Source organism: Pavona decussata, unplaced genomic scaffold (genome assembly GCF_977016875.1).
Source record: "Pavona decussata unplaced genomic scaffold, jaPavDecu1.1 SCAFFOLD_371, whole genome shotgun sequence".
Taxonomy (NCBI): Eukaryota; Metazoa; Cnidaria; class Anthozoa; order Scleractinia; family Agariciidae; genus Pavona; species Pavona decussata.
In genome coordinates, this window is record NW_028145747.1 from 680,779 (window position 1) to 698,910 (window position 18,132).

Sequence of the window (18,132 nt, forward strand, 5' to 3'; positions counted from 1 at the left end):
CCACTTGGATCTCCGCGATGGCTGTGGTTTCGCCATATTTACTCGCTTCCAAAATTGTTGAAAATCCAGGAGGACTGCAGTGTGGGCTGCAGTGGAATGAAGCCTTTGGAGAATCCTTTTCTGTTAAAAGTTATCTCCTTGCGTTATTTGTGGTATCATCGTTATCAAGCTCAAGTCACAGCAGATTCCAGGCGAGCAATCGGCCATCGCTGAGCAACAACGAGCGAAAAGGAACAGAGACGTGGTAAAGATGGCCATTGCTATCGTGTTAGGGTTGGTACTTTGCTGGGCACCCTACAGTATTTACGTCTTAATATTCAACTTTGAACGGGGCAGTTTAACTTGTAACTTCTTTCTCTATGAAACCATTGCCTGGTTTATGTCTGTCTCAAGTTGTGCCATCAATCCTTGCATCTGTTTCATTTTCAGTTCCAACTATCGCAATGCACTAAAAAGACTCCTCAGGTGTTTTAGCGGCGCAGCGCAGAACGAGCAAATTTTTAAAACTTTCGCCGTAACCAAGCGAGCGGTTCGCGGAGCTCCCAGTCGTAAAAGTGATCTTATGCCGGGTTTAAGTTATTTCAGGGATTAATGACGCAAAATTTAAGGAAAAAAAAACTTCTCATATTTAAAAATATCATCAATTTAGTTCAATGAGATTTTCCGACAAACGACTGCTTTTCTACAAAAACTACTTTGATAAAATTAAGTTAAACTTGTTTTCTCTCTCGCCGGAAAAATTGTAAAGATGCCCGTTAGACAATCTCATGTAAGTTATTTATCTTTCAACCACCGTTCTTTCAAACTGGCTGTAACCAAACACATAACAAAGGTGTTGAGTGGATCTTAAACCATTCCCTGGTCGGAATTTAGCGGGCTACTAGCTTCGATGTTGTCTTGGAAACACTAATTATCGTAGAAACAGCAATAAAATGTTATAACATAGCTCTGTATTTAGCTGCATTCTTTTTTTTGTCTACTGTCCAAACCTTACCCCAACTGGAAAAAATAGCAAGTTAAATCCCACCTGGACATCTTCTATCCCGCACTTTTCCCTTTCATCAGCGGTTCCTATGCCATTTCCACAAATAACAGGTGTAAACGAACCGGGTTATTTTATTGCACAAGTACGCACCTAAGTCTTGAGCTATAGGTTTGATTTCTTTTGTCCTTTTACTGTAAGGTTTTTATTTAAAGCCGAAACTGGCTTGGCTTCCAACAATTCGTTTCCTGAACAGATTTGTCGAATCGAACAAGCTCACGATTTACAAAAGCATCCTTTTATCAGGCTTATTGTCAAACACTTTTATCATGAGTCTCTGGCTCGGGAGATTGGGCAAGCACTCCCCCGCTTTATTGACATTAAATAAATTATTTCAGTTTACTTTACTTTTTGTCAGTCCTTTTCTTAGGTTCTGTGCGAGCTCGCTGTCCATTGTTACTGTTTTACGAACCCCCAGCACAAAACGGAATTTAATAGCGTGATAATCGTTCTTTCTTCTTTCGCTCTCGCCAAATTAAAATAATTCTCAGTTTCTTCACACCTATTCCACTGATCTATAATCTATATAACATGACAAGCGCTGACACAGAAAGCAACTTCAAAATATGAGTGGGCTTATGCACGTAGACTGATGCAAAAGTGTAATAAAAGGTGAAGCTTCCATTGGTAGGTCTCGCCCACTTATTGTCATCCAAATCAAACTGTTAATACAACGGATAGGAAAAAATTAACATTCCTCAATTGCCAAGATGTTCAAATATTTATTTCTGGGTAAGCTCTTTCAACATCCCAAATCTCGACGGTTTTTCAGCAAACATTAAAGGCCATAAACTAACTCCTTATTTATTCGTATCCTAAAAAAAACACATTTTGACATATCTCGTACATTTCTTGGGATTTGCAGTAAAATTACGTTTATTGAGCGGGAGTTTCATATGCAAAACAGCTCCGTAAAAGATGCAACGATGGTCGAACAGTTGAAAACATATTTTAACCAGTTTTTCCCAAAATTTCAGTTAGGCAAAGCAGACCTACATTAGAAGATTATCCAGTCCACCTTTAGTATCAGAGTCAACAAAAAATACATGGAGGCTTTGAACGAAATTGCTTCAAAAGATTAAAATAATAAATTCAAGCAAGTGCGGTATTCTGTGTAGGCATAAACAACAGCTTGATTTCGGAGCACAACCGTTTGACGATTAAACGTTCAAAAGTTCCTAATTTTTGTGTGTGAAAGGCGTCAGTAAGGGAATTTTCGTTTTCTTAACGAATATTTAACCCCCTCGTTTTTCCTCTTCCTTATCTCTAGTTTTCTTTGTTTCACTATCACCTTTTATAAGGAGGCAACAGCTGCAAACATCATCTCAAAAAAACCCGCGCTATTATGGTACCCAGGTCAGAACCTTAATTCCGTTTAAAGGCCATGAGCTATAGCTATTTTCTTGGAAACCTGAGAAGTGATTTTAATTATAATAAAATCGTTTCTTAGTTCTGTCCAATGAGCTCACCATTTTCTTGATACCTTTATACCAGGTTTTTCTCATTTCAGTAACATGGCGAGTTTCCTCGCTTTCCTCGCTCGCTTATCAGTGGTCCTCTTGGCCAGGCCTTGTGTAAGTTGGTAATTATCTTAGCAAATGTCTCCACTATTGTGTTTGTCCAGTGCCTAGTTCTTATAGCCGTGGATCGATTTGGAGCTGTGATATTTCCCCTCCGTTCTCCACTCATCAGTTCAAAGCTGTGCCCGTTCTTCATTCTCGCCACGTGGATCATCGCGATGGCGGTGTGTTCGCCATTTTTATTGGCGTATACAACTGTCGAAAATCCAGGGGGCTACAGTGTGGGGCGCAGTGGAATGAAGCCTTTGGAGAATCCTTTTTTGCTAAAAATTACTTCCTTGCATTATTTGTGGTATTTTTTTACGTCCCAATCGCCATGTTGACCATAGTTTACTCCATCATCGTTATCAAGCTGAAGTCACAGAAGAGGCCAGGCGAACAATCAACCAACGCTGAGCAACAACGAGCGAAAAGGAACAGAAACGTGTTAAAGATGGCCATTGCTATCGTGTTAGGGTTTATACTGTTCTGGGTACTCCGGAGTATTGGCAGCTTACTATTGTCCTTTGCACGGGACGGTTTGCCTTGGGGCTTCTTTAAATACTGGTTTATTACCTTTTTACCTTTTTTTAATTGTGCCATCAATCCTTGCATCTGTTTCATTTTCAGTTCAAATTATCGTAATGCTTTAAAGAGACCCTTCAGGTGCTTTGGTGGCGTAGCGCAGAACGAGTAAATATTTAAAATCCGCCGTGACTGAGCAAGCGGTTCGTGGAACTCTCAGTCATAAAACGAGATTATGTTGGTTTACTTTATTTAGAAACGAGAAAAAAATTTTAAGGAAAGCTGCCGAACAGTTCAACAATAGTTCTTTGAAACTCTGGCTGTAGTAAACAAATAAGAAAGGTGTTGAGTGCATTTCAACCCGTTCCTTGATCAAAATTTACCTGGGTAGCAGTTTCGCTGTTATTTTGGAAACACTAATTATATCATCTTCAGCTGTATGTAGAAACAAAGATCAATAAAATGTTATAACGTAGCTCTTTATTTAGCAGCATTCTCTTGTTTTCTGTCCGAAGTTTAACCAAAATAGAAAAAATGGCAAGTTAAATACCACCTGAACATCTTCTATCCCGCACTTTTCCCTTTCCTCAGCGCTTCCTATGCCGATGCCACAAATAACAGGTGAAAAGAAACCGGGTTGCTTTACCACGCAAGTATAACCACCAAATTCTTCAACTATAGATTTGCTTTCTTTTTTGACCTTTCTTCTATTTCTACAAGTTACCTTGACTGACTGATCTTTCTACAAACCTAATTTAAGAAGATTTGTAGATCTTAGCTTATGCCATACAAGTTCGCTTCGCAAAAATTGGTCAATAATACGTAGACGTGTGGGACCGATACCGCCTACTTGAGCTTGTTATCATGCAGTTTTCCCGTAAAAATTACTCGAACTTCGTACACTAGTCTTCAAAGTGTTTCATACAAACCCACTCAAATCTATTGTAGGAAGTCACTTTAATGTTCGAATATACTGTTCCAAGACCGATAGAACATCATTCGAGTTCACTTAGTAAACCGTAATTTACGGCAAGTTTTCGAGAATTTTCTCAACTATATTTGTAGGAAGTCTTTGTGAAGCAATTTTAAAAAAGAACACACGCATTTACACTTTAAACCTGCTTGGTTATAATGCACTTGTACGGCAACTTTTGCAGTGTTCTTTTAGGAAAAATAAAATTATCAAAAAGTGTCCATGTATTTCAGCAGAACCTTTAATTGGAGACACTCTCCATATCGAATTGGAATTTGAAATTGTTGGTTTTGAGGAGAGGGAAAAACCATTTACCTTTTACCCGGAGAAAAGCCTCTCGGAGCAAGGACAAGAACCAACAACAAACTCAACCCACATATAACGCCGAGTCTGGGGATTAAACCCGGGCCACATTGGTGAGAGGCGAGTGCTCTTACCACTGCACCATCCCTGCTCCACAAGAAACAAATTTCAAATAGACAGTGCCAGGTGAAACTCATTCAGAATACTGAGTTTATTGGGCGTATAAACCCATTTCATTCCTGTTATCTTGTAACCCAGGTCGATGGGGCGGCATATGGGAGGCACAAAGAGGCTATACGTTCACGGCTACAAACAAAAAGCAAACTGACGTCGAGCTCATTAAAAAGTTTGATGACTGGGATTATTCTGACAGTGGCATTGAACAAAGGATGCCATGGATTGCTGATGCCAGGCTTACAACTTCAGGGAATGCGTACTCTAACTGGTGGGGGACGATAACAGGTAGGTAAAAATACGATTTAGTCTCAAGTTGCACTACTCAAAGAGCTTAAGGCCTGGGTTAAGGGCTTTAATGGCGAATAATAGTTTATTAAAAAAAAAAAAAACCTTAACAAAGTAAACATCAGTGAATCGAAATTTGGCAGGTAGAAAGGTCTTATCATCTTAAACAGTTTTAGCATAACAAGCTATGCTGTAGGTTGACTCGTCCCGGGCCCGATTTCCTTGCAAAAGCAACGATTTGACAAGTTTTAAGAGAAGAAATGAAAAAAAAAAAAAAAAAAAAAAAAAAAAAAAAAAGCTTTTCTAATAGAGATTAAATGTCTCCAACCCTTCACGTTTGGAATGAGGACAAAGATCATTTCTTAGTCCAAAAATCAACCTTTGATTGTTTATTACTCCAATTTAAAATGTTAAGGACGGTTATTCCAAACGTAGAATGTTGAGTATGGACAAAGAGAAGCTGTCCAGTTATCTTAGTCTTGTGCTTTGCTATATCGAGAGAATAAAAATTAAATTATACGTAAAAACAAGACTGTCTGCAATATTCGTGATGGCCAGGTGGCGGGTTTTGGCTACAACACCTTGGCGAGTTGCATTTTCAAATTTCAATTTGTAACCTTTTTGTTTTTGTTGCTTTAGCCTATGTCATTGTGGTATCTAATTGCCACTGTTTTAAGTTAAAGTGATGTGTGGAAAATAGCGCTAAGTGACCCAATGATCTCGCGTTAAATTCTCCTCGATTTTACTAGGCAACGTAAGGTAATTTAGAAGGAGAATCTAGCAGTTCAGAAGTCAATAACGGCCATTTTCCAGGCACTGTTTTAACTGTAACGTCTTTTGCCATAGGGTAGGTATCAAAAACACCGCGTCCCTTTCAAATATTTTTTCTTCAATGTGTTGTTGATTATATCCTTCACTTCAGGATCCGATACTTTTTTTTTGTCACGGTGGTCCTTCCAACCACAGTTCCTGGTTTTACTTATTATATTTGCATTTTTTTAGCTGATGACAAAAGTTATCACCCCGCACCTTGGATAAATGGCCATCTTAAGGAAAGCCAGCCATCTTATATCTGGTACTGGATGAGGGAAGGACCTTATGAAATCCCCAGATCCTGTATGGAAGTAAACTTCAGAGGGCTTTTGACAAACCCAGTTTCAGGTTTGTAAGAAAAGATTCTAATAAAAATCACAACGCTTACGAGATTAAAGGATACCTCCACTCTTGAAATAAATTAATGTTAAATTGTTGAAAATGCAATCTCATTTCAAATTTCGTTGTAAAATATGGAAAAAAGATTTTTGTGTCATACAAAACAGGATTTGGTTATCATCTATTTTCCTTTTAAATTTCCCGGGCGCCGCCATTTTGGATTTCATGACGTCATACGGTGGCTCTATTGTTTCATACAAAAGAACTTCTGCTTACTTACAATAGCGGCAACCGTATAATGTCATAAAATCCAAGATGGCTGTACTAGTGAAATTTAAAAAGCGAAAATAGGCGACAGTCATATCGAATTTTTAGCACACTTGAATGTTATTTGTACTTTTTAAACTAAAATTTAGAATTAATACACTATTTCCAACAATTTACCTTCCATTTTTTGTTGGATGCTCTAACCACTGGGCTACTGGGGACTCCACGGTGAACAAGGGTGAAATCTGGGTCTTTGACTAGAACTGCATCACGCAGTCACATAGTCAAATCAATAGAGGCCCATATGACTCAAAAGTATATCAGCATATCAGACAGGCATATGACTCATAACTGCATCGCACAGTCACCTTAAGGCATATCAGAGATGCAACCATCCAACCACCAAAGAGTCTTTTGTAGAAATAACAACATGATAAGTTTATGCGTCAATTGGCAAATCTCATCTGGAGCTCGGCTTTTTTTCCGAGTTTCCATTTAACGCAAAAACTTGTCATGTTGTGATTTAAAGAAGGTTTCAACCAACGAAAGCACAGAGCTTCCTTGATCTTAAGCTGTAACGTAGAATCTAGAATACTGAAACATTCGGCCGAACAATTTCCAGATTCCTTTAAGGACGGTGCCTACTAATACCGAAGTATTTTTGTGCGGTTTATGACTTTGCGGGAAAAGCAGATCTTTGCAAGGGCTATTGGAATCCAAAAAGAAAATTGGGGGTAACCACGCATTTTTCAGAGATAATTAAATATTAATATCTCAAAAAAACGCCAAAATATAAAGCAATGTATGGGATTTTTTCCTAAATTGAAGCTTAATTATCTCTGAAAAATGCATGGTTACCCCCAATTTTTTTTTGAGATACCAGGTGCATTTGGTAAGTTCTGCTTTCTCCGTATAGTTTTAAACCGCGCAAAAATATTCCTGTATTAGTAGGCGCCACCCATAGGAAACCCGAGTATCTCGCGATGCGCAGAACGTATGCGCAGTAACAGTAGTAGGCACCGTCTTTAAGTGTTTATAGACGTGAGAAGCCCCGATGATCCGTAGTTAATTGGCCATGTCGGAGTTGCTGTGAACCTCATTATTAAAGAGAGGCTAAGTGCAAAGTTTTTACTATGAAAATTAGTTTTCATTCATATGCAACAAAACTAATTTTCATATGAAAAACTTTGCGCTTAGCCTAGCTTGCAAAATGAGGCTCACAGCAACTCGGAAATGGCTTATTGCTCACGTACGAAAGAAAAATAGAATTACATGTAAGAAAGATGAAATTAAAAAAAAATTGCTTAGAACGCCTCTAGATCCACTGTCAGTTACTAATAATTTGTATCTTGGTGTTATGTTTCCCTGAGCAGACGGTGTTTTTACAATCAAGCCACCAGGACTTCAAGAAGTCAAAACGTACTGTGACTTTACAACGGAGGGAGGGGCCTGGACACTACTAGTCACTAGCAAGACTCTCAGTGGATGGGACAGGGACAACATTAAACGGAGAAACACGGACAATCCGTCATTACAAGATGACTTTTCAATTCTTGGATTTGCGGACGCCATAAAGGACGTTGATAAATCTCAGGTAACGTTGCTCTCTTTTTCTAACATGATTCCGTCAATGGAAAACTGCATTGAGCTCGCATCCGCCGACCATAAGCGAGATCCCTATAATATTTTACAATAACTATCAAAATTCCCGTGTGCTGATCGGCTCGTAGCGATTGTCAATAAGAGCACAGACAATAAAAATGATGTCAGATTTAACTTAAGCGCTTTGTTAAAGGAAAATAAAGCCAGTGCCGCACGTAGTGTTTTCATGTTATTGCCATAAAATGTCTAAAACTTGGCAGTGAAACCACTCGCCTGCGGGTCGTTGTTCCCCTTGAGTTCTGAAAATTTTTTGATGTCATTTAATGTCCTATATGAGTGCAGACCATAGAAAACTGCCGTCGATTTTCTAACAGCTGTAAGATAAGGTTCAGCTCTTAGTTAGGGAAGATTTTATTTTTCTTTGATTGCTTGTATCAGGGCATGATGATAAGTGGCTTGGTAGTAAGTGTTCGGAAGAGTACGGTGTTGAAGGCTAGGCCTGAGCTGGTATTGGGTTGGTTGGAATAGTACTGTTATACTAGTATTTGCTTTGCGAACTGGACCTAAAGCTCTGATCGTGTGGCCCATATAGGTCTGATGTGCGGCTATTGCTCCTGTGCATACCTTCTGCACATCTCTGGATGGTTCGGGGTGCCTACTATTACGAAAGTATTTTGCGCCATATATTACTAAGTGGAAAAAGCAGAACTTAGCAAAGCTTATTGGCATCCAGACAGAAAGTTAGGGGCCAGCGCGAGCTTTTCTGAAATAGTTAAGCTTCAATTTGAGGATGATGATGATGAGGAAGACGATGCTAATCTCGATGATGGTGGTGTTTTTGTTGTTGACGATGATGATGGTGCCTATGGTGATGATGATGATAATGATGATGATAACGACGATGGCAATTATGATAACGATGATGACATTGCTAATAATCACAATTTTTGAGGATGCTGGTGGTGATGATAACGATAATGTTGATGACGATGATAATGATGATGACGATGATGACATTGCTAATAATGATAATTTTTTATTGGGGATATTAGTGGTGATGGTTACGATAATAATGATGATGACGATGATGATGATGATGATGATGTTTTTTTTTTACCCATGTTTCTAAAAAGGATTACTTTCAATATCGCATTGAGGCGGATGGCGAGAACCGTTGGGGAGGAATCTGGGAGGTACCACGTGACTATACATTCCTTTCAACTTGCGACAAGCAAAGCCGAGTGAAAATAGTTAAGAAGTTCGACTCCTGGGACGAAAACAGTAACTTGGGAAAGCGGATGCCGAGACTTGGTTTAACAAGTGATCTACTGTTAAGTAGTACATCAGTTGCAGATGACACTTCAGGGACGCTGGTGTTCAACAGCGGTGCTGGATCACCAACCTACTTGAAAGAGAAGCCTAACCCGCGTGTGGTGAGATACTGGATGAGAGAGGGGGCGAGGTAAGCATAATGAAAGTGAACGTACTTCAAATGAACGAGAATTTAGCTACATTTTCTTTAGTGCCAGGAAAGCTTCATAAAATGTAAAAGGGGCTTTGGGGGCATTTTAGCTCTGCGCCTAAGCGAGAGGTGCCCTGCTACCTACCGGGATCTTTTACATCAAGTGGACCAGATCGTCTTCAAGGAACACAGCGTTCATTGCAGATCTTGACCCATTCTCTTACAGGCAGAACTCAGGAGCTTTTACTGAAGAACACTTGTGATTTAAGGCCCGTAGCCAATAGTATTTTGAGAACTCAATTTCACTTGCGTTAGCTTAACAAATGGAAGAAATTCTAAAGAAATTACTTTTCGCGCCTTTACAAACTGAGGCACATTTCTTATTCGAAAGAACAGCGGGTGTCCAACACCTATGTGTTTTACTTGACGGTTACAAAAGCTCCGATATTTCCCAAACTGAGTGAAATCTATTCTCACTGAAAAATGTCTCGTAACATTTCCAACCCTTAACCCCACCCCACACCCTTCTCTCCCCCCCCCCCCCCATTAGTTGAAAATTCTACTTTGTTTACTTCGTTCTACAGTTTGTCGGTCTTATGGCAGGTATAAGCTGAAGAGGAGCGACTGGTTTGTTTCTTTTTTCGACAAGGATGGAAGTATCCTTTCTAATGATTAATATCTTTCCCTAGATTGTCATGCAATGACTTAAAGCTGCACGGAGTGAAGGCTGGAAACACGTACGAGGATGGCTTTCAAATGATGAGACTCAGTGGTGCCCAGTACCTCCCCGTCTATTGTGACATGACGACATCTGAGGGTGGGTTCACTTTGATAGTCACCAGTGCCCATAACAACTGGACTCGGGCTCAGGCTCCGCGCAGGTAGTTCTAATCGCATTTTTTTGTACCTTTTGATCATGCAAGAATGCTCTTTTTGTGCGTTTAAGGAAACCTCTACCCCGACAAACAATTGACGGCAAATATTCGGAAACGGCGCTCGAACTTACAACACCATCCCGAGAACCATTAGACAGGTAGAGGCGTTCAGTGAGTTTAAAACTAAACTTAAGTGCCATCTTAAGCAATAACGCCTGCCGTACATACAGCATGTATAACTTAATTATTTGTCTAGTTTTTTTTATGTTTCAATGTTTTGTCTTGTACTGTGTCAGGGCTCCATTTAAACAAGCTCTGCTAAATTGGATGCCCCTGAATAAATATTGAATAAAATAATAAAAAAAAATAGCGTCTAAATTCTAAAGTTTAGTTTAAAAATTAGAAGTGACATTCAAGTGTGCTAAAAATTAAATCTGATTATCGCCTATTTTCGATTTCAAATTTCCCGGGCCCGCCATTTTGGATTTCACGTTGCCACTATTGTCAGTTAGCAGAAGTTCTTTTGTGCGAAACAATTGACCAATCGAATTGCGCCATGAAATCCAAGATGGTGGCGGGTACTCCAGTTTTCCTCTCTCCTCAGAAACGAAAATTTCCAAATTCCAATTCGATCTGGAATCTGAAACAAAGGTGATTTATTCATTATATTTCCTCAGTCTTCGTTGACGCGCTATCGAATGTGACGTCAACTGATCGGAACGTCTTTGAACAGAAACCTCCTACCACAAAGCTCGGCTCCCTCGGGAACGAGGCTATCTCAAGGGTATTTTGAATAGCAGTAGTTGCCGCCTGTTACATACATTCACCAAAGTCAAATGTCGGTCATGTGGCTTAACGTCCTGAGGGTTACCTTTCCTTTTACTACCCTTCGAACCAGCTCTCTTCTCGTCCAGTGAACCGGATAGACCTTAGTCGCATTCAAATGATTTGCCCTTACCGACAAGGCCTACGTGGCAAGCCCACCAAGAGGGAGACAAGGAATCGCGGAGAACACCAAACAATAGAGCAATAGAAGTGTTGTTGTCTTTAATTTTACAGGAATCAATTCCGCCCTGCATTGCATGAGGACTACTCGATCTTGGATCTTGCAGACAGCATCAAAGGCCTTAGCAATAATGGTTCGTTCCGGTACATGATGGACGCTAATTCTCGCCGTCACTGGGGTGGGATTTTTCAGGCTCCTAGTTCATACAGGTTTGTTTTAGGGGACGCTTAAATGTATCACAATAGCTAGGTTATCATAGATGGTAATGTCATAGAGGGAAAAACAGCTCTGCCTCTAAACAAAGTTAACTACAGTCGACTCCCGATAACTCGAACCTTGAAGGGAAATTGAAAAAGGTTCGAGTTATCGGGAGTTCGAGTTATCGAGGGTAAAATTATATAGAAAATGACCTGGAAGGAAAGGAAAATTGGTTCGAGTCAGCGCGAGGTTCGAGTTAGCGAGGGTTTCGAGTTATCGGGAGTCGACTGTATTGTGACTCTGTACGGTGGAGTTTGCCCATAGGAAACGGTCCGCTCCCCCTATCACTGACTAACTTTTCCTGTGCATATCAGTGCAATCGCGTCTTAAGTTACAAAACCGTATATGTTTACAGATGCCAGCTTTTTGGTATTTTATCCAGAATTTTAACTAGGTATAAAACTCAAGGCACTGTTACGCTAGGCAATTTTTCTTGCAACTTGTCACGCACTTCTGTTGCAACACAAGTTGCACGAATCGTTGCCTAGTGTAACATACCCTGAAATGAACATGTCTCGCAATTTTTTTTTTTTGCCGCAACCGCTGCGTGAAGTAGAAGTCGGTTCTACTTCTCGCAACGGTAACAGCAACAAAACCGTTGCGAGACATGTTCATTTTAGAGTACAGTCGAACCTGTATATAACGGCCCTGTATTAAGCGGCCACCCTCTATTAAGCGGCCAGTTTTTAAAGTCCCGATTGTTTGCTCATACAAACGCTGTATTCAATGCCTGTATTAGGCGGCCACCTCTATTAAGCGGCTGCGGCCACCCTGTAGCAGTCCTATGTTTGTCTTTCTTTGTTATTTTTACCTGTATTAAGCGGCCACCCTTTGATGGAAACTAAGCCATATGTTTTTTTATGCGGTATATTATTGTGTTTAAAATGCGATCCAGCATCACTATAAAGAAATAACATGTACAAAGTTACTGTAAGCTGATACTCGGCCGTTTAATATAGTTAACGCTTTTCAGATGTCCGCAATGTGCTGAAGTACAGTACCATATCACGAACGCTAAAAAAAGTTTGTTTTGAATATGCTTCACTCTTTAGCAAGAAATTCCTCTTTAATTAACTTGTTCTTCAGCCATGTGTCATTGAACATTGAGCGTAACAACTATGAAATGACAGAATGAGATATTTTGTTGTGAACTGTAAGTCATAGAAATAGAGCACTGTATACCGTAGGAGAGTAGAGGACAATTTATTGTATAGTACTTTTACACAATGTTACGTATATTATACCGTTAAGTCACAAGTTGGCACTGAACTTTGTTTAAAGCATTGATCACTTGAAAGAGTGTTGATTGTCCTATTGTTTCCTTGCATGAAGTGTTTTTGTATGATACGCCATTAAAATCAACATTAGACCACGCCCAGTGAGCATTTTTAGCGATCCTGTATTAAGCGGCCAGTTACTCAAGTCCCGAGGGTGGCCGTTATATACAGGTTCGACTGTATGGTACACATGGCAATGATCCGTGCAACTTGTGTCGCAATGGCGCAAGGAAATTGCCAGACAAGTTGCAAAAAAATTGCCTAGTGCAACAATGCCTTAGAAATGAAAAGAAATTTGGTTTCGACTTGATGGAGTCATAATGAGGATTAAAAGAATTGATCGTCTGCTCTCATCAAGGTTGAAAATTACAATCATCCTCAGCGTAACTGAGACTTTTCCCGAGGGAAAACCTTCCGCATTGTAGCAATAAATCTGTTCCTTCAAGCTAGCGTTCATTGTCATGTCGGATCATTAAGCCGTTAACGACTTTCAGTTTGTAACACGATTGAGCTTAAGGACGGAATCATTTTTTGCTACTGCGCTTATGTTCTGCGCACCTCGGGGTGGTCCGACAAACTCGGGTTTCGTAATGGCCATGCGCAATATTTTTGCGCGGGAAAGGCGGGTCTTGGAAAGAGCTGTTGGCAAGTGGTGGTAGCCGTGCATTTATCAGAGATAATTAAGCTTCAATTTGGGAAAAAAAACCCATACATAATTTTGTATTTTAACGCTCTTTAGACTTATTGCTGATAATTATCTCTGAAAACTGCATTGTTGCCCCCAATTTTCTTTTTAGATTTCAATAGCCCTTACTAATATTTGCCGTTCCCGCATAGTCACAAACTGTTAAAAAATACTTCTGTGTTAAGAAGCCCGCCTAGAATAGCTCTGCTAACTGCGGGCTACAAAGGCCTTTTTTCAGTGTTGTAAAAATAAAGTTAATAATATTGTTGTTGTATTGGTAGGCACCGTCCTTCATGAATAAAATTAGAACTGAGCTAAGAAGAAGATAAGATCCACTGGCGCGGGTGGGAAGGTTCAGGGCCAATATACCGGAGGACTTCAGGAGTCACAATTTGTGTATCTAGGTTTTTGCTTAAAATGTTCTCCTTTTTTTTCAGTTTCATGGCAACAAATGCCGGGCAAACAAATGTGCAACTGATACAGAAGTTCAGCAAATGGGAATACTCCTGGTGGAGTTCCCTAAACAAAATAATGCCCTGGTTTGACGCTAAAGGGACTGGTAAGAAGGCTATACTGACCACGTCCAGCAGCGCCACCTACTACCCCTCGGGTTCAATTTTATGGGCCGGTACGGACCGGCATCCGGCTGATTGGATCCGGGCTGGTGGCATGAGAGACCCTGGTGTGATCTGGTATTGGGTGAACGAGGATGACTGTGATGCAGATAGAAGGCCAGGTGAGATACAACTGTATTCATCTTAAACTTCCTCCAAATAAGTAATAGCGGCACAACATTAATTTGTACTCTTCACATTCACATTGCTACTATTATTATAATTAGCACCATAACCACCCACGACTTGCTCCCGCCTTGCCTCCTAGCTCAGTCGGAAGGGCAACGGACGATCAAATCCAGTCGTTTTTGAGGGCCATAAGTTAGAAAACTGTAACAGGTTATTACGCCTCCCTCTTTAAATAAAAATGTTGTATTGTATTGTATACCTTCTAACGAAAATCTTATAGGTCGGGTTCATTGTAACTTCCCCTGGTGTTAATTCTCACGTGTTGTTATCAACGGGTTTACCTGTTACGTCCTATAAACAATAAATGAATGGTAGTCCACAACTATTACAGTTTGCTCCAACGTTCTAAAAAAACTAACAAACTAACTAACAATGAGAAACTGCTTTTCAACAACGTTATAAAACGTTGATGAGCAAGGCGCGGGCGGGAAAAGTGTGTGCCGTACTGTTTCACGGACTCTATAACGCGATTGGCCCCTAAAGGGATCCACTGAGCACAAGATACCATTTGCATTACAAGAAATAGATTTTGCCCTCATGTCGCTTGTGAAAAGAAAACCTTGAAAAATGAGGATGACGATGGTGGTGGTGGCGGTGGTGATGGTGATGACGATTATTGTTATTATTATTGTTAGCCCTGTTGTGCTTAAAAATAGGTTTTTTTTAATCGAAACGAATCGTAAATAGGCTTTAATAGTTCTTTTTTCTACTTTTAACTTGTAAATAGCAATTTGCTTGGAATATGTTAATAAAGAGATTTGTTATTTTTTCTGTGTCCTCTTGTGGTCGATTCTTTATATCTCCCTGTATTTTCCTTTATTATTATTATTATTATTATTATAATAATAATTATTATTATTATTATTATTATTGTTATTATTATTATTATTATTATTATTATTATTATTTTGCTTTAAAAATGATGACGATGATGATGATGATGGTGGTGGTGGTGGTGGTGGTAGTGATGATAATGACGATTGTTATTATTATTATTATCTTTTTTTTATTATTATTATTATTACTATTATTATGCTTAACTGATGATGATGGTGATTATGTTTAATTGACAATTATTATTACAATAATGATAATGATGATGATGATGATGATGATGACGATGACGATGATTTTTTAAGTGGATGGCGGACTGACAGAGTGGAGTGAGTGGGGACGATGTGACAAGCTGTGTGAAAATGGCAAACAAAGGAGGTTCAAAACATGCACCAATCCCAAACCGCGCTGTGGAGGAAAGCAGTGTGATCCCAGCATGCTTACTGAGGAGGAACGACCTTGCTTGTATTGTCCCGGTGAGTGCTACGGTTAGCTTACGCTGCTATTTCATCTGTAGGATCTGTGTGTGGCCAATATATCAAACACGAGACACAGTGTTTCATCGCATATCAAACACCGAGAAGAGAGGCGAAAATACGAGGCGTAGCGGAGTATTTTTGATGAACTTCGAGGTTTTTGATGTAATATATCAAACAAGAGAAAGCGTGTTTCATCAGATATCCTAATACTGAGAAGTAGGTTGAAAACGACTTCGAGGTGTTTGAATGTCTGATGAAACACACTTTCGAGTGTTTGATATGGCTTCTCAAATGATCAATAATTCTTGGAAAAATTCAAGGCTAAAGTTGGCAAAATGTTTTGGTAATTAAGATCACATATCCAAGCCACGGCCACGGTAGTGATTTTCTTTGTTTTCTTTTGATGAATTATTAATGAGTTTGAGAAATTGTGATGAAACACTGTGACGCGTGTTTGATATAACTTCTCAAACAAACTGATTTTGAAGGGGAAATTAAGATGCAAAAGCGAGGAGTTTTTCATCAGATATCCAAACACGTCACGGTGCATGATTTCCTTTGTCGTTGGCTTTTGAATTATTAATGAGTGAGAATGAAACTTTATCTATGATCCTTGTATCAAGCGTAGCACGATCAGTCGGCCACTAAGGGTCGGTCACAATAGTTTTGTGATGTCTTTTTTATATTTGATGATCGACTTCTTTTTTTGCCAATGTAGCGAAGTACGTCAATTTTGGTCTAAGAAGAAAAACATTTGTTTTTGCACTCGATCTGATAGAAACATCAGTCAAGGATGGGGATGACTCAGTCTTCCTTAGTAGGTCTTAAAATCCATCCTAATTCAGCCCATTCACTTTTTTTCCAGTGTTGTACTGCGCCGAAAGTCGATAGTTAGTTTAAAATAGGATTCACGCATCATACACTTTTGCGATACTATGAATATATACTCTTGCGGCGCATAACAAGGCGACTTGAGGCAAGTCTTTGAATATAGAATTGACCCAAAAATATAGTTTCATATAGTTTCATATAGTTCTGTTAGCTGTCAATGGGCACGTTCAACTACGACAGTATACTGAAGCAAATTACAGGAACGAATACAGAAACTCACACAAAATAAACCCCAAGGACCAGTCACGGTTTGAATTCTGAAAGTTCGTCAAACAAAGTTTTAAGGTGTTCTAGCAGTATGATCACTAGACGATGAGTTCTAAAGTTTTCCAAAGATCGCCAAACATTTAATTACCATGAAGCGTCGCCAAACGCCTAGAGAAAATAATAAATTTTAAACCTTTAAACTTAGTGACACATTACTGTTACCTGCGCGACTCTTTATGCCTTTTCCAGAGAGTGGAATACGTAGCTATGGCGATTACTGTATAGCCCCTAGCACTGGAGGGTGCTCCCCGCCGGATGGTGCTTATCTCATCTTTACCAAGAAAAGAGGAAGTGCTTGCAATCAGACCGACATGATATTTGTCTTCGACTGGGACGGTGTTATCCACCACAAGTGCAGCAAGAAAGTTATCTGCCCTCAGGGTAGGATAGAAGTTTCTGTCAAGCTATTTTCTTTGTTAGAGGGGTTCTCAGTTGAGTGTAGAAGGAAATTTTAAGTTTACTTTGGTTTTGCTTCACTACTGGCTGTGATTGGTTAGCAAACCTCGCGCCACTTTCTCAACCAATGAGAAACAAAACCAAAACAAATCGTGACTTGTTCGCACGTGTTTTCCCGCGCTTGCCACCGGTTACATGTATTTGCTTTGAATTCTGATTGGTTCATTGCACTGTTTTCGTCTGTTGTGATTGGCCAAAGTAATTACTTTGTTTTGCTTTTACGACAATCAAATGGAAACCGCTTTACAAACCTAATAGCGAGGCGCGTTAATTTTACCTCGCGGAGTTTCAGTGGCTCCGCACATCCTCAATTAAAGCTAAGGAATTAAATCTTCACATTCACCTGTCAAAGTTTAAGAGTGTCTAGTGTTGCTTGTATGGTTATTGAACTAATTTACTGCGAGTTTTGCCAGTTTTTCTGGAGCTTTGGAGCTTAAATTACATTTGCCAAACATGAAATTTGCTGCATAAGTATGTAGGTTTAAAGTCGGTTGTAGTGTAACAAAACTCAAAGTAATTACACTGCTAGCCTTCTACGCAGATGCGTTTTGGGGTTGTCACGCATTCCTCCCTCGCGTGACGAGCCCAAAGAGCGTCTGCGTAGAAGGTTATTACTCAGGCCAATCACAACAGACGCAAACATCGTAATGAACAAATTGAACCAATAAGAACTCGACACAAATAAATGTGACCAGGGTAAAACGGATGCCAGCAAGGCACGGTTGGTTTTGCGGGTTATCTTCTCATTGGTTGAGAAAGTGGCGCGAAATTTGTCAGCCACTCACAGGGCGTAAACGCAAGGTGAACTTAAAATTATTTTTGACTCGCATCAGTTTAAAGACCGCTCCCAGGCGCCTATAAACACCACACAAAAAGGGAAAATAGGAAAAAAAATACATATTACAAAGAGAAATGGAAAATGCGTAATTTAAATGGATTAATGTTCAGAGTTCG

General features: G+C 39.6%; 1 protein-coding gene across 1 annotated transcript in view; it reads left to right on the forward strand.

Moving 5' to 3' along the window:
• Positions 1 to 18,132, forward strand: part of LOC146452351 (uncharacterized) — an 87,989-nt gene that overhangs the window by 66,782 nt on the left and 3,075 nt on the right. Inside the window, exons 34-42 of the mRNA XM_085097957.1 lie at positions 4,661 to 4,864; positions 5,867 to 6,025; positions 7,657 to 7,877; positions 9,019 to 9,347; positions 10,037 to 10,228; positions 11,282 to 11,437; positions 13,886 to 14,184; positions 15,391 to 15,561; positions 16,912 to 17,103. Of these exons, the coding sequence (XP_084954083.1) occupies positions 4,661 to 4,864; positions 5,867 to 6,025; positions 7,657 to 7,877; positions 9,019 to 9,347; positions 10,037 to 10,228; positions 11,282 to 11,437; positions 13,886 to 14,184; positions 15,391 to 15,561; positions 16,912 to 17,103 (1,923 nt within the window). The remainder of the gene's footprint in view (positions 1 to 4,660; positions 4,865 to 5,866; positions 6,026 to 7,656; positions 7,878 to 9,018; positions 9,348 to 10,036; positions 10,229 to 11,281; positions 11,438 to 13,885; positions 14,185 to 15,390; positions 15,562 to 16,911; positions 17,104 to 18,132) is intronic.